This window comes from Paramisgurnus dabryanus, chromosome 2, assembly GCF_030506205.2.
Source record: "Paramisgurnus dabryanus chromosome 2, PD_genome_1.1, whole genome shotgun sequence".
In the NCBI taxonomy this organism is placed as follows: domain Eukaryota; kingdom Metazoa; phylum Chordata; class Actinopteri; order Cypriniformes; family Cobitidae; genus Paramisgurnus; species Paramisgurnus dabryanus.
In genome coordinates this window covers 45,647,223-45,670,057 of record NC_133338.1, presented here as the reverse complement: position 1 = coordinate 45,670,057, position 22,835 = coordinate 45,647,223, and the positions used below count along the sequence as shown (strand labels likewise).

The window sequence follows — 22,835 nt, the reverse complement described above, 5'->3', positions numbered from 1 at the left end:
CCCAGTAATTTAGTTTTGGTAAACCATTCTCCGCAAGCATGTGAAAAAAATAGGTCATAGAAATTTTGCTCCCCTTGTGATGTCAGAAGGGGATAATACCGCCACTTAACCTGCACTATCTAAACACAGGACTGCCATTTAGTGTAGAAATCAGCTAATTTGCATTTAAAAGGACAACCAAAAACGACACATTTTTGCGTACACCTACATAGTGGCAATTTTAACATGGTATAATAAATTATCTATATGGGATTTTGAGCTAGAACTTCACATATGTACTTTGGGGACACCAAAGATTTATTTTACATATTAAAAAAGTCTTCTGAAATGTCCCCTATAAATTGAATCAACTTATTTAATTTAAACCTGCGGATTTGGTAATTTCACCCATCATGCATTGCACCATGCATAGATTATACTGCTACTGTTATAGGACTGTTGCTTTGTTTGCAGTCTCTGTTATACTACTGCAGCTGTTTTGTCATTGTAAATTATTATTAGAGTTCTCTTAATATTACAAGTTTTGTCAAAATAAGTTGTCAAATAAATTTTCTCATATTGTTAGTTATTTGTAAAACAGGAAATGTATGTCTGGATTAAGACATTTTACATTCAGTGACTAAAAAATTCAAATTGACTATTCAACAATCTTAAATAAACAACTAAAATTTTTAGAGCAAGCTGTTGGGTTGTAATCTATCCTGTGCTGGCTTCTGGGTTCATTTAAACCAATGGCTGGGTTTGTCCCTTTTTGACTAAATGCTGGGTTGAAAATAACCCTTATATTATATTATATTTGGCTAAATTTAAAACACATACAGTCCATTAACAGCAACACAACATCTTCAAATGTACTAAGACATTCAGCAAGTATATCAGGACTATATATCTGTACTGAACACACCCCCACATTTCTAGAATTAAACTCAAAGTGGAAAAAGGAATAATGCTCTTCTATTTTCAGTTGTAAGTCATCTTTCTTCTGCAGTCACAGGAATGGAAATCTCACTAGAGCATGGAGCAAATATTTTACATGGCTGACATTTGAGCTATGCAGAACCCTCAAACTTGTGCACAAGTCATTTAACATTAGCTGCACTGGTTTAAAGAAAATTTATACAATGTCTCATCAGTCTTAGTAGTTTAAGTCTCTACATCTTTATGAAAAAAATTGTTGGTACACTCTAAAAAAACAAACGGTGCTATATAGCACCAAAACTGTTGCTTTGGATCGTAACCATAGAAGAACTATTTTTAGTGCCATATAGCACCAGTGAAGCACCTGTGTAGCACCTGTGTAGAACCATATAGGGGCCATATAGCACCACTATCACCACATATGGTTCTACAAAGCACTATATGGTTCTACACAGGTGCTTCACTGGTGCTTCACCGGTGCTATATGGCACTAAAAATGGTTCTTCTATGATTACGAGCAAAGAACCACTTTTGGTGCTATATAGCACCGTTTGTTTTTAGAGTGTATAACCTGAGCTTATATATTTATGTGATATTAATAATGTGTTTAAAGCCCTACCGTCTTTATTACATCACACGGCACTCACATCCCCAGTTGTTTATTTTGACCTTTCTTGAAAAAATAGAATGCCATTTTGACCCATTTCCCCCTTTGGGTTTTAATAAATGCAGGGAAGTCATGTGGGAATACTGATACAGTTGTGGTAGGGACAATAAAAAGCACTTAACCTTCTCCCTCTTGACCTTAGCTATATACAGTACAAGTATGGGCTCTGTTATATAATGCTAGGAAAGCTTTTGAAGTGTCCTCGCCTTAACTGACATACTATTTACTAATACCCTGTGTGGAGTCTGTTTTTATATAAATGTATTTCATGTGTTCTGTATATGGACTTTCATTGTCTGTTCATTATTGTATATCCACCTAAACATTTGATGTAATTCTAAACTGATTGGTCTCAAAAGTGCTTCTAAAACTAAATAAAGATTATCATTAAAGATAAAATACTCAATAAATCACCAATATTGGTAGATTTATTTACACTAAACAAAAACAGAGAGGCAGATATAAAGTGATAGATAAAGTGCAGGTGAATACTTTCAAAGGCTCTGATTGTTAGAGACAGATACAGGTGGGATAATGAACCTTTATCATGCTGATAGATTTACAATAGTGGTGACACCCACGTCTCTTTCTCTCTTGTACCCAGAAGCACAGCTGGCTCAGCCTCTCACCTATTGTCTTCTTCCTTTTTGATTTGCCATTTGTAAAGAGCTGATAGTGAGCCATGCTTCTGACTCACATGCTCCCAGGGGAAGCCCTTCACTGACGAAAAGGTGTTGTGGCGCGGCTTCATTAGTAGCTTTAGCTTCATCTATACTGCTTGTGGTTATTACACTCATTATACGACTCTAATTCTTTATTTCTCCACAATTATGCAAAATCATTACGAGTAAAGATGTTGTTTTTGCAGTGTAGTACACCTAGTTGGGAGATGTTTCACTTTTAGGTGATGTTTTTTTAAATAATTCACTAAATTCATTAAAGCACCTGGTCATAATACACCCATTATACACTTTGACATCCTCATTCCACAACTAAGCATATTTATGTATTTATTGCTGCCTTAAATTAAGTATAATCAAATTGCCACTACAAGTCATTTTACTTGTAACTTATAGAAATTCAAATGCTTGACTTACTTTGAATTTTTTTTAATCATGTGATGACTTCTTGATCACATTGTTTGACTTTTTAAACTTTTATATGTGTCCGTTAACAATGAATTAGCATTTTTAGTTTTTGTCTTTATTTGTGTGACAGTTGCTTAACTTACAGAAAAAGTCGAATTGGTTAATTTATTATGATGATTTAAAGTAATGTAAAAACATATACTGTCGTGACTTATTGATAACATTAGTTTTTACATTGCACATTTCTGCACATTCTGAAGACTTATACGTGCTTTTGTAAAGAATGGAATGGATTTTAGTATAACAAATAGTTATTTTGTGTTAGATAGAAGTACTGTATTTTTGTAAAAAGGCCACCCACAGTCGATGCCCTTGTGCGCATGTTCCAAGAACAAAGCGTGACAGAGTCCCCGAGCTCCACCAACAACAGCGTTGAGAAGCGCAGGAGTAAAAGCCTGTAGGACGATGGAAATTAAACAGCTTTTATTATTAAAAGTCAAGTGCAATTTACTTTAGCCAGTAATGATTACAAATGGTCACAAATCCGAATTTGGAAACGCGCCTGTGTAAAAAGACGCGACTGCGTTTCAGCACTCTGGACAGCGCACGCAAGTTGCGCCCGACGCGACTTAATGGAGTTATTTTGTTTCTGCTAAAAAATCTAGAAGAAGAATCATGCACTATTCAACAACATCAGGGTCAAATACACCGCAAGTGGACTTTTAAAGTGAGAAATGGACTTTGCGGAAATTCTCTTTGCTTCTTTCATCGTTGTGGTTGCGCTCGTTTCTCTGTTGTCCAACTTGCTGGTGTTGCTATGCTTCATCCACAGCGGCGAGATACGCCGACAGGTGCCAGGTGTGTTCACCATGAACTTATCGTTCTGCAACATACTCATCTCCGTCCTAAACATGCCGTCCACATTAGTGGGGATCGTAAGCAACCAGCAGCCTTTTGGGGACCGCTTGTGTCGCACCGTCAGCTTTCTGGAGACCTTTCTGACAGCCAACAGCATGTTAAGCATGGCAGCGCTCAGTATAGACCGTTGGGTAGCCGTGGTGTTCCCGCTGAGTTACTCCAGCAAAATGCGCTACCGGGACGCGCTGGTTATGGTGTGTTACTCGTGGCTTCACTCGTTCACCTTCTCCCTCATCCCTCTGCTTTTCTCCTGGTTTGACTACAGTCCCGTTTACGCATCCTGCACGTTGCATTTGGTCGATGAGAGCGCGCGGATTAAGTTTACCGTGTTTACCATTGTATTTCATGCCACCAGCTTCATGCTCTCCCTCCTGATTTTGTGCGTTACATACTTAAAGGTGTTAAAAGTTGCACGCTTTCACTGCAAGAGGATTGACATTATAACCATGCAGACCCTCTTCTTATTGGTAGATATACACCCGAGGTATTTATAACTATTTATTCTTAGTTTGATATTTTTGTAGGGTTGTGTGCGCAAGGGTTCCCCTCCTGATCTCACTTACATCATTTAATACTCTTTTGTAGTGTAAAGCAACGTTGCCTTGCAGAACAAAAGAGAAGGAAACAGCGCGCAACTAAGAAAATCAGCATTTTTATTGGGTCTTTCATCATCTGTTTCGCGCCTTATGTCATTACAAGGTATGTGCTGTTTATACCAACCTATTTGATCTTGATAGAAATTGATGTAACATCTTTTTTTTTATATGTGATGTAATAAAATAAGACAGAGATTTTAAGACTGGCTTACAGTCAGAATTACGCATTGGAGCTGTTTAACATCGTTTTGTTTATTATTAAGTTAATTGGTTCCACTAAAAGTGTCACGAAATGTCGTCATTTAATTGAGTCGTGAGATGACGTTAACAAGACTAAAAGACTGTTTCTAATAATAGCTCCTGTTTGCCAGAGGTGACAGGACACATAAACACTCATGATAAGGCTCACCTGATCAAAAAACACCTTGTACTCTTCAGTTTCTTGCCTGTAACATTTACTATCACCGTAGCTCTTTCTTTTAACGTTACATACGTAATCATATTTTTATCATGCAAACAAGACTCAGTTTTGTTATTTTCTACAATACATTTATAGTTATGCATTTGGCAAACACATTCCCCCAAGCGACTTACAGTACATATTATCAGTATGTGTGAGTCAGGGATCAAACCCATGATCTTTGCTTCACTAACACAAGTTATCTACAGCATATGCTGTCGATTATGTTATTAATAGATTCTTTTCTGCTTCCAAGGTTGGTCGAGCTTCTTCCTCTTGTGGAAATAAACCGACACTGGGGTATTATCAGCAAGTGTTTAACATACAGCAAGGCAGCCTCAGATCCTTTTGCCTACTCCCTCCTGCGACAGCAGTACAAGAAAGTCCTGGTAACAGTAGCCAATCGCCTACTAAAGCGTGATTTATACCCCTCCTCTGGACAGAGCAGCTCTATGGACACAGAGAATGACTACAGTCTTCAAAGAATTAGCTAGTGACACTTGCACAAACTGGAACGTCTCAATGCCTTCATTTCAAAAAGTGTGCGTGGGAACTGTGTGTGAAACAGAAAAACAGGATTGTGTGTCACAGTAATGGTACTGTAACAGTGATGGCCCCGTGTAATGTAACCAGGGGGTTGTGAAAACAAGGACAGCGGTATGGCGCAGAGCATAATCTTATTCACACATACACACTTTTAGGCTGCAGTGTAACATCGTGCCAAAAATTGGTGCACTTTATGCTCCCAGCTAATAAGATTCAACCAAGAAGATTTTGCTATAGAAAAGTTTATTTTTTCTGGGAATTTATTCATGGGACTGAGGCTTTGGACATCTACACTACCATTCAAAAGTTTAGGGTCACTTACTAATTTCAGGGGGAAAAATTATGTTTTGTAAACTCACAGAATAACAAATGAAACTGTGAGATCCCAAAATTAATCTAAATATATTTTACCATCTTTATTGTATGCGTCTTTTAGTCTAGAATTACCAAAAGTATTTTCTTAACATTTATCAACCTGGAATGCTTTTAAAACCATATCGAAGGTGTTCCCATCTATGCTACGCTCTTATTGGCTGATTTTTTTCATTATTCGGTCAAAGTCATGCATTTTCAAAATGTTTTATTAAATAGCTTTTAAAGAAGGATAATATGTTTGCACAATTATATCTACAAAATAATTTAGATTTGTAAGGCGAAGAGAAACATTTCACTCAAGTGACCCCCAAATCTTTGAAAGGTAGTCTACAAAATGCCAATTCATATCAGCATACTTCTCAAGTTAGAAAAAATTAATATTTTTGATTTGTCTAAAGTTGCCATTAGAGTGGACTCTCTTCTTAAAACGACTTGCCTGTTGGTCACTGGAAGGTGTTGCACTTTGTTATATCTTGGTATTTGATATTAGTGACAGAAGCCAAAGTTGAATGTCTCGACTACTGATATCAAAGCTGTTATTGTATAAATGAATGTACTAGATTTATGTAACAGCTGTTCATAGTGCTAGTACATTGTACTTCTTTCTAAAGGTGAATTTGTTGGGGTCTTGATGTAGCTCCTTTACACAGCACAAAAAATGTGTACCTATTTATTTAATAATTTATCTGCTGAGCAGTTGTGAGGTTTACTCTAGTTCATAATTAAGTGCTTTATACAGCTGTATTAGTGCCAGATTTGTTGAATTTACTGTTTTGTGACAATAGTGCAATAAAGATATATATACTAAAGGGATGATCAACCTCTAAATCAGTAAAGTAAATGTGATCGTGTCTGTGAAATCCAGATTAAAGTCTTAGAATCTAATTATTATGATTTAAATTTTTGACATACTCAGTCAATAGTAAAAATAGTCTATCTAGGGTATATTTTAACATAATGTTCTGAGAGTGATTTTAGGTAGAATACAATAAATCACAATAAAATGACTTTAGCTGGGTTTTCACAAACAGGGTCACACATTAACAAGTGCTATATGCTGAAGCATTAATTTAACAATACAAACGTTTATATGCACTTTTTAAAGAATGTATAGTTATGAATTCATTAGTAAACTGTATCTTTATGTATATTTATCTTTGATAGTAAAAAGAGTATAAATTGCAGACTATTTGTAGAATAGAAATATGAAAAAATAGAAAAGGTATCAAACACTTTACAATAAGGTTCTATTCAACACATAAAGTAAACATAAACTAACAATGATACCGGGACACGGTACAGGTGTAAAAGTAGTACACTTCCATAGTGTACTTAAAGTACGTTTCGCACACTAATTTTGTACTTAATAAAAATTCATCTTTAGTACTTCTTAAGATGTTCTTAAGATGAGCTAAGTGTACTTTGCTGTGCTATTTTGAGACACCATAAATATGAACTAAAATGTATTTAAAAAATGTATTTAGGTACCACTTGTAGTAACTTGAACCCATCTTTGTATGAAAGTTGAGTTCAAGTTTAAGTGTTAAGTGTTAGCTAAATACATTTTTAATACAGAGATTGTATGTTAAAATGCATTTTAGTTCATATTCATGGTGTCTCAAAATAGCACAGTGAAGTACACTTAGAACATCTTAATAAGTACTAAATATAGTTAAGTACAAAATAAAAATAAATAAAGCACTTTAAGTACACTATACTACGTTTTCACCTGGGTATTTCTACAGTATTTCTTTCTTGATGTTAGTCAACTGTGCCATAATCAATGTCTCCAGATGCAACAGTTGAAATTATGTATCATTCATTGTTAGTTCATGTTAATAGTTGTTAGAATCTAATTCTAAGCAGGTCTAGGAGTATGAGATTTTCTTCTAAGTTCGGTACCTAGGTTGTTAGGTGAGGATCTGAGGTGAGCAGCAGAGAAATCTGATATCAGAGGACCATGAAAGACACTGACACCGAGATGCAGTTTCAATCATAGACAAAATTTTATTAGACATCCTTCACATTATATAGGATGCAAAAAGGAAACATTAGTCACCTGGGTTGTCTGGCACAATCTTGTGATCAAAACATTGACGAATCCGTCTAGCCAATAATCGTATGATTAATTAAGACAGCTTTGTGTTCAACCTACATAAGGGGAAGTGATACTAAAAACAGGGAAGTAGGGTCTGACACATATTCCCAAAATATCATCCTTGCCCCGACCACAATTAACCAAAGGATATTTTCCAAACATAGCAAATGTAAGATCATTAATCACCGGGGAAAACTTTAACTGAACAGGCCAGAAAACAAACAGTGGGTTATACAATGGAAAAACCAGACACATAGCATTTCTATAATATGCATTGTATTTAACCTTAAAGACAGGATGAGCTTGTCATCAAAATATATGATTAGAGAAAATGCCACTATGAAAGGATTATCAAAACCATGTGAACATATAATGTGAATTAAACAGGATATATAGATATATATTTGGTTTGCTTACAAGTTAACTAGTGGGTGTGGGAAAGGTACATCTTTTAGATTCTTACAATAGTTTACTAATGTTGCGTGATGCAACCTTATTTATAAAGTTTTACCATTAAATTAAGTTTTGAATATTTTAAAATATTTATGTGATGCTGCAAACGATGACACTAAACGCTACAGTGAAGACTGGAAGTTGTGAAGTGACGTTTACAAGTGTAAGGCTTGGTTAAAAGCCATGTATCAGCGCCACGAGTGAAGTAGCCCAAATCTTTCCTCCATTTCGTTTCGTCTTGAATGTTCTTGCTGGTTACGCTTTTAAACTTGACAGCTTTTAGAGGATAACCAATAAAAGTTTATTTTTTATAATGAAGTAGTTGACGGAACAAAGTGCGCAAGGAAACTGCGAGACAGTTTTAGATTGATTCAAAAGGAGTCGATGGACTGGAATAAAATAAGAAAAATGAAGCTGGTTCTTCTGCTAAGTGTTGTGACTCTGGTTCAGTGCGCTTTGCCTCGGTGTGAACCTGGCAACTATTTTCAGGGTAAGTTGTCGTTTTCACATAAATAGACTAGACCGTTTTACCAGAAACATTCAAAATATTGCATTTTTAAAACGCATGTAAACTAATAAATATCGCACAACGACAGAAAGTGCAACTGTATGAAGTTAACACAGCTTATAATATAACAGTTTGCAAAATATGTCTTGCTAACTCTATTCATTAAAAATCTATCTATGTTGATTTGATAAAGCAATCAGGTTGTTAAAAACACTGTTACAATAATCGATTTATAGCGCCATCAAGTGTTGCATAAGCTTATAGGTTTTCTCACAGTAGCTTCTGTTTTTTTATAGGTTGGTGCAAAGTTTTTAAGGAGCCAAAACGTAAGTGCAACGAGATCACATTTGAACTTTTCGGGATTCATTCTTACTCCGTTTAAGAAGAAAAAGTTACACAAAAGTTAGGGGACTTCCTGTTTGTCCTTTAATGGTTTAGAAAGTGGTAACGGCAGCTATAGATGACCTTTTCCACACAGCTCCCATTTTTAGGATGGAGGTTTGATACATGGTGACAGAACAAAGAAAAATTCAATACTACATTTTTCTGTAGGCTAAGAAAAGCTCCTGCAGAGAAATGAAATGAAATCTTCCTTCGGGCTTCAATCTCATATGGCTGCCCAAATGATCGATTGCACTATGAAATATTGATATCTTAATCTGAGAGAGAAACAGAATAAAGCAGTGAGGTGGCCTAATAAGATAGCCTACATTCACAGTCAGGTTTATATCACTCGCTTTTTCATAGTTTACCCTTATTTGGATATAGCATTACTATTTCAATGAAGGCATATATCACAGACAAACTAACAAACTTTAACTTTAGTTCAAAATGACAGCCAGGTATATCTCTGAACGAAGCACTTTTATAATAGACTTTTTTATAATACATAAAACATAAGATCTTGTCATGTCAAAGTAATATGTCCTAATGTTTAGGAAGCCATAATTTTATATACTTTATGCTCCTAATCTCGTAGTGAGACTCAAGTATTTCATGCTATGGCCTATAAAAAAATCACATGACAGGACTATGTGTTAACATATTTATGACCATATTTTATACGTCTATGTTTTTCTTTCCTCTCAGCAAAATGCACAGACATTGTCCTGGGATATTGCGATGACATGTCTTACTCCAAGACATTTTTCCCTAACATCCTTGAACAGAAGACACGTGATGAAGCCGAGCTGAGCACCGAATACCTGCTCTTGAGTGTGATTCATTCTTTACTGAATGGAGAGTGCAGCCCGGACATTCGCATGCTCGGCTGCTCGGTGCTCGCCCCACGCTGTGACAACGGCAAGATCATAAAGCCCTGTCGCAGCAGCTGTGAGTCAGTGCAGAGGAGCTGTGCAAATGCATTTGAGCGCATTGACATGGCTTGGCCCTATTTCTTAGACTGTGATCGGTTTTTTGTCAGTGAAGAGGAGGGCTGCTTTGACCCTTTAGAAGGCCTTCAAGGTAAATGTGCACTGTTTATTACTTCGAACTGGCATAGTTCACATGAAATCTGTGAAGCATTTATAACATTTTCCTGGACGTGTAGCAGGGTGGTGCTGTGTATGATGATGTGTGTGAATGCAATCATAAATTGAAACTCATTGAACCAAATTATTTGCAACTCATGCTGTCTTTGCCTTTCACAGCAGTATTTGTTGCTATAAACCAACCCATTTAACAACAGATGTTTTCCATATCCTGTAAACTTTTTAATTATTTCCATACCATGTTTTTGTTTTTTTTGGGGCTTGACACAGTCTAATCCCGCAAGGCTTTGTTCATTATCTTTGATCTTTAGTTAAGCCTGTGAAAAGTGCGGACACAGCAATATATTTTTGTGTTTGCCAAAGATGGTTACACAGCTTTCAAGTTCTGGGGATTACCCAGATAGCAAGCAACCATTGAAATAATGTTTAAAAAAAATTGTTGATTTGTCAATGTTAATCCCATTGAAACAATATCACATTTGCACCCTACGTTAATATCGAAAAATATAGAAATCTCAGTAAACCACCATTAGGGTGATCAGTGTTTACTTTAGTTTAGTTTAGCCTTAAGTTTAATCTTTCTTTTCTTTTCTATTGTTAGTGTTTGTATGTGTTTAAGTAGAAGCACATGTGCATTGAAATGAAAGATGTGTTTCAAAGTTTAGTTCAAATGAGTTGCTTTTTTATCAAGAAGTTAAGATGAGATCAAATTAAGCTGTTTTACAAAATTAGGTTCACTCATTCTACAAATCTGAACAATGGTGACAATCATCAAACTAATTCAGATTAAACAATCAACTGCAATGCATGCTGGGAGTCATGGATTAGTTTAGTACTATGTTGATAATCAGCATGCATTGCAGCATGAAACTTTATTTTGTTGCTCGCCACCATTAATGAGTTAGACTGATTATTGATGTCAGAGATTGGTTTAGTAGTTTAACTTTATAAGTGTGTTTTTATAAGTTCAAAACTAACCAATCTGACTAACCAATCTGTCTTACTTCATCGACATCCTATTAGATCTTAGTCTTCTTTGCAATAGTAGATGTTGCTTCAACAGCCAAAGAAAACTTAACATTAAAACACAAGAGTCAAGGGCCCAACTAAAGCAAACACTGATCACCATAACAGTGTTTTTTTTATTTTTTTTATTAGTGGAGGGTGCAAAAGTGATATTGATTCAATGTGATTAACATTGATGACAAATCTTTAAAAAAGTTAACATTGTTTCAATGGTTGCTTGGTATATGTGTGTAAAAATGTTCTGCTTTATTAATAGATATAAAATAATAGCAATAGCCAACAATACATTGTATGGTTGAAATGTTGAACATGTTCCATGAAGATATTTTTTACATTTCCTACTGTAAATATATATCAAAAATGTATTTATCATTACTAATATGTGTTCCTAAGGACTTTATTTGGACACCTTTAAAGGTGATTTTCTCAATATTTTGATTTTGATAAATATTATCTCTGCCAGATATTGCCCTATCCTTACCAAAATAGACCCTTTGTGGCTGGTTTTGTGGTCCAGGGTCACATATTCGGTAATTTAAATTTTTGGAGAAATCCAACCACTGATAGATTTATTTAGAAATTAATTTGATATAAATATAATTATTTACTGATTTATTTCATTATGCACTCCAAAACATGCTGGGTTGTTTAAACTCATGCTTGGGTAAAATATAAACAAATCCATCCAATGGTTTAAAAAGTGTTGGTTAACTTACACCCAGAGGTTGGGTTTGTCCACATTTTACCCAACCACGAGCTTGCAATCTTTTTTGAAGTAAGTAAGCTACTTTGTTGTCATTTCTTATTTAAACTATCTCATTTGTGTTGTACTAATGTATTGCATTAATGGTTGCATTCACCTACATATAGAGAGCCAGGAGATGATCATGGCTAGTGTCTCCCCTGAGGAGCCATCCACAGTTTTAAAGTTCACCCATCACTCCAACACCCAGATGTTTAACATTCTGAAAGAGACAGCGGCCCACTGCCCAAATATTTCTAGAACGTACAGCATTGGCAGAAGTTTTGAAGGCAAAGATCTGCTTGTGATTGAGTTTTCAAGCAATGTTGGAGAACACGAATTGCGTGAGTAACATCTAAAGCCCCAAGCAAAGCCCGAGTGAAAGTAAATTCCAAGGAATTTTTCCACTGTTTGATTTACAGCACTGAAGTTTAACCTGAGATAAGAAATGTTTATAAAGTTTCAGGCAGAAAATGTGCCCATAAATCAACACATACAAATTTTTCGTAAAAGAAAAACAATGCATAAGTTTACTGGCAAATGATTACAAAGTGTTTTTCAGCATGGCCTTTCAAGAATTGTGTTTGCTCTTTACTTTTCTTTGCAGTGAAACCAGAGGTCAGATTTGTTGGAAACATGCACGGGAATGAGGTCATGGGCAGAGAGCTTCTGATCTACCTTGCCCAATACTTGTGCTCTGAATACTTACTTGGAAACAGTCGGATCCAGACTCTTGTCAACACCACTCGCATTCACATCTTTCCATCCATGAATCCTGATGGGTACGATGTGGCCTCTGCCGACATGCAAAGTGGAAGTGACATTGATTATGATGAGGTAATAACAGATGCAGAAATAAAGATGTCTGTGAGGCTATCCTAAATTTATCCTTAAAATTCATTTAAAGCCACGAATAATACGTTTCATAAAAAGTTGCTTGCATCAAATGTGAAATCTGCAGGTTGCACAACCCAGAGTGAATTCTATTGGCAGAGCCAACGCACAGGGTATAGACCTCAACAGGAACTTCCCAGACCTCACCTCCATTGTCTACAGCCGACGAAAATACAAACGATACCGTAGCGATCACGTTCCCATCCCTACCAGTTACTGGTTTGGTAAGGTAGGAGTTCACATCCTGAACAAAATCATAAGCAAATGTACTTTTGAATGAAATTCATGTATTTTAAACCTACAAACATGACTACATTATGCACTGCCATGTGTGGCTTGTACAGGTGGCTCCAGAAACATATGCTGTTATGAAATGGATGCGCTCGATTCCGTTTGTCTTATCAGCCAACCTTCATGGTGGAGATCTGGTGGTCTCCTACCCATTTGACCGTTCAAAACACCCGCTTGAAACGAACATGTTCTCCCCCACTCCAGATGATCAGGTCAGTGTGTTTAAAATGGTAATCATATCATCTTAAATAAAAAGGAAATGCATAAAAAGTCATACAAATTAATTAAATACATATCAAAAAATATTAAAAATAATAATCCAAATATTTAAAGGGATTCAAAATCCTGATAATTTACTCATCCCCATGTCATTCAAGAAGACTTTTTTTTTTAAAGGAAAACATTCTAGGATTTTTCTTCATAAAGTGGACTTTAGTGGACCTCAACAGTTTACAGTTTCAATGCCGTTTAAAATTGTAGTTTCAATGCTGTCAGGAAACAGGAGGACAGAACCCAAATGCAGGCAGCAGTTTCACTAGAAGACCTTTATTTGAGACAATCCAGAAATAAAAGCCCACGTGGGGGCAAACATAAAGGAAACAAGATACTTAAACACTAGACAGATTAAACACTAAACTAGACTATATAAACTAGACAATGAACATGACAATAAACTACACCTAACTTAGACTTGACAATAGCAATACTTAACATGAAATACAAAGCTACCAAAACCACACTTGACTAAGACTTGACTATGGCGAGACTTCATACATGAAAGTACCAAAGTACAAAACGAACGAGCACAGGATAACAAACACAGGGGCATTAAATAGGGGAACAAATCAGGAGGGGAACAGGTGACAGGAAAATAATGGGCACAATAAATTACATACATTTTCCATAATACAAAAATACCGTTTTTTGTAATTTTACAGTAAACTATCAGGATTTTTTCAACTATAAGTTGAATATTCCTTTAATAGTGTGTATATACAGTAGCCAATACAGTAAAAATGACACTTCACAGTTTTTATGTGCATGATTTTAATCACAGGTTTTACAATTGTTTGTGCAGGTGTTTACAAAGTTAGCCAGAACCTATGCAGAAGCACATGCCACCATGTCTGACAGTGACATGAGCAGTTGTGGAGGAGTGTTTGGCGGTAAAGGTGGTATAGTAAATGGAGCCAAATGGTATAGTATTGCAGGAGGTAAGATGACTCTTTAGACATGTTTATAAAAATGTAGGCAGCTTAGTGTAACATAACCAGTCGAGAACTGCCAGACTAGGATGAAAGAGATTTCAGTACATTTTTGATTTCTCATCATTTGCCTTTTTCTCTCGGGCAGGAATGACAGATTTCAGCTATCTTCACACAAACTGCTTTGAGATTACCGTAGAGTTGGGCTGTGATAAATTTCCAGCAGAGGAAGACCTTTACACAGGCTGGCAAGAAAACAAGGAGGCTCTTTTGAGCTTTTTGGAGGCGGTGAGCTCATCATCTTTTTGTTCAGGGAAGAGAGAGCGCAGTGCTAATGGAGACACTTGGTTGCTCAAGCCCTTTGCACTGCATATATTTTTTATGCGCCTTCCTTGGACCATTTATTAATTTCCTCTTCAATGTGAAAAGCAAATGAAAAGAAGAACGAATCTATTTATGTCTGTTACATTTACACTGAAGTGTAAATGATGCACTACAAAGTCACAGTTTGTTCTCATGTGTTTTTCACAGGTGCATCAGGGGATTAAAGGTATTGTGAAAGGTGAAGATGGAAATGGGATCAAAGGAGCTACAGTTTCAGTCAAGGGTATAAGGCATGACATCAAAACAGGTGCGGAAGTCAAGCTATATTCTTACAGTTACATAGGTACAAATGTAAAAAATATAATTGCAATTAAAGGTATTTAAATAAATATATACCTATACATTATAATCTTGAATAAATAGCTTTACTACATTTATTCTCTCCAATTATCAGCCGAAGATGGAGATTACTGGAGATTACTGAATCCTGGAATCTACATTGTGATAGCCTCGGCACCAGGGTACGCCAAGGCCATGAAGAGGGTCCATCTCCCTGCTCACATGCAGGAGGCTGGCCGTGTAGATTTTGTGCTGAAAAAAGATGAATTAGAGCCGGAGATTGACAAATCTGTTGATGCCTATGGACGATTTGACCCTTTCAACCAGTTTGCTCATTATAATATCAGGGATGTTGTGCGGAGAGAAGAGGAAATACGAGAAAAGCCCTGGTGGTGGTCTTATTTCACTCGCTCCAGTTTTCAAGCACCATCCTGGCTACTTAGAAGTCATTAGAGCGCCATCTACTGTTCAAATACACACGCAGCCTCATCTTTATTTCAATATTTTAATCATGCACATGAAGTGATACGTGTATTACAAATGACTCGTCTAGTCACACGAATTTGAACAGATGACAACGGGATCAATAATGGTTTATCAAGAGTAAAACTCTCAGATGGCCACAGTTCTTCAAGTGTAAAATCAAGCTGTTATTTCTTTTGACCAAAAATATAATTTATACATGATGTCTAAATGCTTTTCAGTGTATGTAACATTTAAAATAGATTTTTTTCTGTACTTATATTTTAAAGATTTGTTTCACCAAAAATAAACAATAATTTGATTTCAGTATTTTTTTCAACGTTAGTACATTCAATACACAAATTCAAGACTACACCAAAAATGTTTTTCGTTTATAAACTGATATGGTGCCCTAGCCATAAGCCGACAGTTTATGTATTATTAATGATAAGTAGCTAGAATAATTAAAAACAGCTGGGCTATTTTAATAATAATAATGATGTCAATATGTCAAATTTGGCAATATCTGAAGCAATATTTGTCGCCATTGTGCATCTACGGTCCGCAAAGGCTCTTGTTTTCTTGTTGCGCAGACCGATTGGGGTATGACATAAAATACCACAAGAGCTACTTTAAATGCTTTAAAGTTAAACTCACAACTCGTTCTCGCGGTACTTTGATGTCATGTGCCGATTGGTCTGCGCAGCGCATGACATACACGCTATCGTCATGTAAACAGACACGAAACATCAAGCATTTCGTGAAGGTCGATTGGTGTACCTGGATTTCGATATACAATAGGTTACATGAAAATGTAAAGAGGTGTACAGAATTTGCATATAAAAATATTACAATAATGAGGAAAAAGAAAAATGTGAGATGGATCCAACTCGGATTGGGAAACCAAACGGAAGGACGTCATTACTACAATGTTAAGTGTTTCCCTCCCTTAATTTAGTGTTAATAATCAGGTAAATAATGCGGTTTATTTATTTGTATTTTTATGTGTACTGTAAGGCTAACGGCAGCTTTTAACTTATAACAGTTAGCAAGATTACATTTTGGTTCTAAAACCGTATTAATGAATTCTTGCTCTTGTGATGGTGGCGATTACCACGTCAAAAAATGAGGGCACACTAGTTACGTTTTATTAGTGACACTTGATATATTACATAAATTTTTGGTTTACATAATTATGTTACCAGTAACATAAACAAACTTTTCGCAGGGTTTGTTGTTATGTAGCCTATCTAGTTCCCCAAGGAAATACATTTAAGAGTGCTGAGGAAAACAGATGCGTTTTCTTAACGGCAGAGGTCGCTGCTGTATTAACTATAATCGATCAATCAGCTAAAATTGACTGAGAATGGGAAAATGTATTTCGGTTACTTTTAATTTATTATTAGCATGCGTTTACTATATTCTTCGTTGATATTATATACTTTTTAAATGTATTAATTGCTTTAGTGAAATACAATATATGGGTTAGCTGGGTCACGTTGTTGCTGCTTCGTGGTTTGTTAAGTCGAAGTTTTGCATTGAACCACAGAGAGTTATTTAAATTGTTAGAGGAAACTTCTAAAAAAAAACATCCAGATTATTTGTAAGATCAGTAAATATTCATTACAACGACTGGCTGTCAGTGTCCGGATGCAGAAGATGATAATTAAAACATAAAAATACATTTAACAATAATGCACTAAATGTCATTTAACACATACATTGTTTTGTATATAGATAGCATGTGCTGTGTTTACCCTGTGTAAGACAGGGTTTAATGAGAGGGACATGAAATACACCTGCCATTATGACTTCATCACTCATTATGACATAATAATTAGTGGCGGTCATTTGGTCATCAGCATTATGACTTCAATATTCATTAGGCTTGTTTGAGATGCGCCTTGTCTCGCCTGAAATTTTGACAAGAGGCTTGCAGTGAGGGGAGGAGTAAAAAAAAGAGCTTCAGACATTTCCCCAGATTAGGAACAGATTTTAACATGTTATAATAAATGATCTACTGTATGTGGCTAGAACTTACTATCAGCTGACATGGGCCAATGAGCATTAAGCTGTGTCATCAGCAAGTTTTTTCCCATCATACCTTTCATCAACGCAGTCAAAAGAGAGCAACTGCGCTTTACTCCAGAATCTGAAAACCTCGCTGTCGCAAGAGTTTTTTGGCATACATCAGCATGAAATCAGAGCATGTCGGACGTATCTCTGACACATTTTTAACCGTCATGCATCTTGTAGCTATCACCGGTGATAGATTTTGCCGAGAATTAGTTACTCTCAAACGAGCCCATTATGCCGTCATCCTTTATAACTTATACACCATTTTTACATCATCATGTATTATGACTTTACACTGATATTATGACGTCATTACTCATTATGAAATCATAGGTTATTATGACATCATCACCTATTATGACATCATCATCATCTACTATAACATTAGGCTAATTTGGTATGACCAAAATCGATCACGGTGATCATCGCGAGATGCATGCCGGTTAGGAAAGTGTCAGAATTACGTCCAACTTGCTCTGATGTCACACTAGGCGGGCTTGACTGATTCTGCAGTCGGGCGCAGTTGCTTTCCACCGACTGCGTTGAAGAAAAGTACGATTGGAAAAGACTCATGCTCATTGGCCCGGGGATGAGTTGATGACTTCTTAATTCTTAAAACGCCATTACCTATAGTAGTTTTTATATTTTTTCAACTTGATATTGACTTATGACATTTATATTTTTAAAGAATTCCTTTAATGTTGTATGGTGCTGAATTATTTGTACTGTGAGCTGTTAATTTTTCACACAACAAAGAATAATTTGTATTACCACTATATTTAGATTTATACATTTACTAAGTAGCCTTTTCTAGTAATGAACAGTTCACCTTTATTGATTCTATTATATGGCATTGTGACATCAAAAACCACTATGACATCATCACCCATTATGGCATCATATGTCATTATGACATAATCCCACATTATGATATCATTACTCATTATGATCATCAGTATTGAGAATGAAAAATAAACAGTGTTCATAATACATGAAAAAGGCAAACAAATGGGTTATATTTAAAAAAAATCCCAAAGAACACATACTGATAAAATGTATACCCTACATGCTCCATAAAAACACTGTAAATAAATGTGTGAGATGATTTCTCATAATTGTATATGTATTGTACATTTATAACATTTTGGTCAAGGTGCACCTTTTTTTTATTTTGCTAAGCAAACTTTTTGTTATGCTTTACCTTGTAGGTTGCTACAAAATGTAAATGTTTTTAAGACCTTGAAGACAAGCCCTTACAAATGAAACTCAACTACAGAGCATGAAGCTTGCAAATGTTGTGGTTTCAATTCCAGGATTCACACATATCGAAAAAAAAAATATGTATCCTAATGCACTGTAAGTCGCTTTTGGTGAAAGTGTCTGCCAAATGTTTAAATATAAATTAACATGACAATAATTCATGATGTGCAATCATAAAAGTGCCTTCTGATCTTAATGCGTATATACTGGTATGTCTTTCGAATTAAACACTTAAAAGTGAGCCAGGGAGCCAAAGGGGGATCCTGGGGACTGGAAGCATTTCTGTGTTACTCTCTTAGCTACTTTAGCTGTCATGCTGTAAGATTGTAATGCATCGCTGGCTGCAAAAATGGCCAGCTTAAGCTCTTTAAGTGCACTTTGGTGAACTGATCCAGATCGTTTTTTATCTTTTTTGCAGAAACATTTACACCTTACGATCAAATAAAGATTCTATCGATCAAAGAAGATGTAAAAAAAAATGATAGCTTGTTGCAGTAAAGGATAGTCAAATTTGTTAAGGTCTTTAAGTCCACAAAATGTGAGATGCACTGTAGCATAGACAGAAAAACCCTGAGATAAAGTGGTTTAAAACCATGAAGGAAATCAACATGACATCCGACTTAACTAAGCCTATGGGATGACTGATGGGAAAACCAAAATACAACATGAAATTGTTTGTGACGTGTTCTGCTGTTATCACAAAGTGTCTGCTTAAAAGATGCCCTGATGCATTATGCGTTATTGCAGTAATGGTGCACTAGTGAAAGGCTAAAACGCTTTATGTATGCATACTGTCAGAACAAATCTTGCATATGCACTACTAAAATGTTTTGACAAGTTGCTGTAGCGAAGCAAGTGGCACAGTGATAACTGATGCTACGCACCAATATTTTAAGAAACACAAAGCAATTGGAGTGTGAAACACAAAAGAAGTTATATTTAATGTATTTCTTATTTGTTGTTTCAAATAATAGTAATAAACATGGGCTCAGAATTTTCTACACTCTTAAACGTTTTTTTTAATAGTGTATTTCAACACATCATTATAATTGCTATACATGTCAGTGTCTTTGTACACTTAAGAACATGCCACTGACTCATATCATAATTTCTGATAATCAGGTCAGGTGGAAAGATTGACTTTTGAATTGGCTTACAATAGAGAACTTGTTTACATGTTGTTGTTGCTTATTAGCATTAGTTCACCTTTGTACCAGTATAGTTATATGCAAACGAAACACAAACACTGAACGATAAACACCACCATAAGCCCCAAGCATTTTCTGCAGAGCACCCAGATGGTAATTGAATTTAATCCTCTGCACATGACCTTTAAGCATGCATTTCCCATCAAAAACAATGTGACATTGGAGTGCACTGAAGTGATCATTTGCTAATGGGGCTTTTAGAGTCCATATGGAGCATAACATATATGATAAACTGATTTACATTTTCCTAGATACCAGTATAATATAGTGTAGTAGATGGAGTCAGATCAGACCTACTCTATATGCACATCCCAGGGTTCTTTAACCCTTTAATCTAGCAAACGTTGACCCCTGGTTTCAGATTAATTTGATTTTTTTTGTGTTGTGTATAACTGAAGTTTGGGCACCCTGACGATTTCAATGATTTTTATTTATAAATATTTTGGTGTTTGGATCAGCAATTTCATTCTGATCTATCAAATAACTAAAGGATACAGTAATATTTCAGTAGTGAAATGAGGTTTATTGGATTAACAGAAAATGTGCAATATGCATCAAAAAGAAATTAGACAGGTGCTCCCCAACAGAAAAATCACAGCCTTCTTTAGTAGAAATAATAGCCTCTATATGCTTCCTATAGCCTGTAATGAGTGTCTGGATTCTGGATGAATGTATTTTGGACGATTCCCCCTTACAAAACATCTCCATTTCAGTCAGGCTTGATGGTTGCCGAGCATGGACAGCATGCTTCAAATCACCCCACAGATGTTCAATGATATTCAGGTCTGGGATTGCCATTCCAGAACATATCAGAATGTACTTGTTCCTCTGCATAAATGCCTGAGTGTTTTGGGTCGTTGACTTGTTGAAATATCCAGCCCCGGTGTAACTTCAACTTTGTGACTGATTCCTCCACATTATTCTAAAAAATCTGCTGATATTAAGTGGAATCCATGCGACACTCAACTTTAAGCAGATTCCCAGTACCGGCCACACAGCATGATGGAACCTACACCACTTTTACTGTGGGTAGCAAGAGTTTTTCTTGGAATGGTGTGTTCTTTTGCCACCATGCATAATGCCTCTTGTTATGACCAAATAACTCAATCTTTGTTTCATTCATTCCAAAATGAAGCTGGCTTGTGCAAATGTGCGTTTGCATACCTCAAGCACCTCTGTTTGTGGCGTCTGTGCAGAAAAGGCTTCTTTTGATTCAAAGTGCGCTGAATTGTTGAACGATGCACAGTGACACCATCTGCAGCAAGATGTTGTACAGCTTTTGAGGTGGTCTCTGGGCTGTTTTCTCACCATCTTTTGCCTCTCCAATATTTTATGTGGCCTGCCACTTCTGGCCTTAACAAGAACTGTGCCTGTGGTCTTCCATTTACATTTTCCTCAGTGGACATTTTCTGTTAATTGAATAAACCTCATTTCACTACTGAAATATAAGTGTGTCCACAGGTGGACTGCTGGCATACTGGGCATTAACCTGGTGGGCTGCGGAACTTTTTTTGCCGACAGACCCGAGTCTGAAACTTTTTTAATCTATATATTATTGTTTCTGACTGGCCCATAAATCCAGCTCGATTGACATTGGGCTGGCGCAATCACATTGTTAAGCACCAATCCCTTTCACTTTGGTCCTGCCGGCGTAAAGCATTCAAAAAAAAAAAAAAAATAGCGCAAGAGTAACCACCAGCCCTTGACACATGCTCTGCGGCCCATAGGCTATTTTCTTCACTGACATAGTTACAGTGTCAAAATGTTGACAAATCAAGATGAAAGAAGGCAGGAGGTAAACTAATTATATCCAAAAACAGTGTATCCATAAATAGACCTGTGTTTCCTTCTCATGTTAACAAAGTCCGTCCACACCCTTGGTTACACTTTTTCGCTGTTCTGGAATAGCTTTCAGTAAATTAATTTGTTCTTGATAATGATTTATAAAACTTAGTGAGAGATCTTCCCCTCAGATCTGTCAAACAGAACAGAGAGTCAAAGCCTCATGTTTTTTTTGTATAGTGGGTAAACACATTCAAGAGACCAAAAAGACCGAAAATGTGTGTGTATCGAATGAGGGGCCGGTCTGGTCGACAATGCCAGGGCCGATTTTTTTTGTCCCAGTCTGCCCATGACTGTGTCCTTCAGTTTTTTGAAAGATCAAAATGAAATTGCTGATTCAAACACCCAAATATTTATAAATGAAAATCATGGAAGTTGTCAGGGGTGCCCAAACTATTGCATACGACTGTAGCTAGAACATTTTAACTTTATAATCTCCCATTTACTCTGTATTGTGATGAAAATTGAAATTACAATGTGTAAAAAGTCACGTTAATACAGAAAGATAAAAAATTTGCTTTTTGGAAGTCTATATTTGTCTGGTTGAAGGATTATTCTGGTATTTAACACTTTGAGTCTCATTTCTGGTTTGTTTTGGATGAACTACAGTGATGGACACTGAAATTTTGACAATGGGTCGTGTCTTGACTTTTTGACTCATTTAGAAGCGTTTCTTGACTGCTTCAGAATGGAAGTCAAGGGCCATGCACATGTAAAAAAACAAGAGTAAATGCACTAAAGATAACACACACACACATATGTGTGTATGTGTTTGTTACATTTACATTAGATGACATTAGAGACTTTACAGTTAAAAGCTAAACTACACTTCGTTCTTATATTAACTGATGGATATTTTCAACTTCAAAGTGAATTGCACATCTGGATTGTGGAAGGTTTGAAAAGGTTTCAGTTACCGTCAAATTTTTGTTGTGTAAATTTTTGTAGTATTTGCTATGCAATCCGCTATTCCAAATTGAAGCCTTCGGCGCTTCAGTGAACACAAGAATATTTAAAAACTGTTTGTGCCACATCAATCCTAATCAATG

The 22,835-nt window shown here is 36.0% G+C and overlaps 2 protein-coding genes across 2 annotated transcripts; both read left to right on the top strand.

Annotated features, from left to right (window-relative positions):
• The first annotated feature begins 3,065 nt into the window (after positions 1–3,065).
• Positions 3,066–6,475, top strand: gpr78b (G protein-coupled receptor 78b). The gene is made up of 3 exons (XM_065289562.1): positions 3,066–4,075; positions 4,177–4,290; positions 4,904–6,475. Exons 1-3 carry the CDS (start codon positions 3,408–3,410, stop codon positions 5,139–5,141), a joined length of 1,020 nt encoding a protein of 339 aa, XP_065145634.1. The 5' UTR covers positions 3,066–3,407; the 3' UTR covers positions 5,142–6,475.
• A 1,824-nt stretch (positions 6,476–8,299) lies between these two features.
• Positions 8,300–15,727, top strand: LOC135778577 (carboxypeptidase Z-like). The gene is made up of 11 exons (XM_065288958.2): positions 8,300–8,609; positions 8,924–8,953; positions 9,717–10,091; positions 12,014–12,229; positions 12,493–12,722; positions 12,847–13,008; positions 13,124–13,282; positions 14,149–14,284; positions 14,424–14,563; positions 14,807–14,906; positions 15,054–15,727. The coding sequence occupies exons 1-11, from the start codon at positions 8,504–8,506 to the stop codon at positions 15,389–15,391; spliced, it is 1,992 nt and encodes a 663-aa protein (XP_065145030.1). The 5' UTR covers positions 8,300–8,503; the 3' UTR covers positions 15,392–15,727.
• Positions 15,728–22,835: the final 7,108 nt, after the last annotated feature.

Excerpts from the sequence above, each read along its gene's own strand:
- gpr78b (XM_065289562.1), top strand. The coding sequence starts at position 3,408 with ATGGACTTTGCGGAAATTCTCTTTGCTTCTTTCATCGTTGTGGTTGCG. Across the intron at positions 4,076-4,176 it reads TTGGTAGATATACACCCGAG|TGTAAAGCAACGTTGCCTTG; the intron begins GTATTTATAACT and ends ACTCTTTTGTAG. Across the intron at positions 4,291-4,903 it reads GCGCCTTATGTCATTACAAG|GTTGGTCGAGCTTCTTCCTC; the intron begins GTATGTGCTGTT and ends TCTGCTTCCAAG.
- LOC135778577 (XM_065288958.2), top strand. The coding sequence starts at position 8,504 with ATGGACTGGAATAAAATAAGAAAAATGAAGCTGGTTCTTCTGCTAAGT. Across the intron at positions 8,610-8,923 it reads ACCTGGCAACTATTTTCAGG|GTTGGTGCAAAGTTTTTAAG; the intron begins GTAAGTTGTCGT and ends GTTTTTTTATAG. Across the intron at positions 12,723-12,846 it reads GTGACATTGATTATGATGAG|GTTGCACAACCCAGAGTGAA; the intron begins GTAATAACAGAT and ends TGAAATCTGCAG.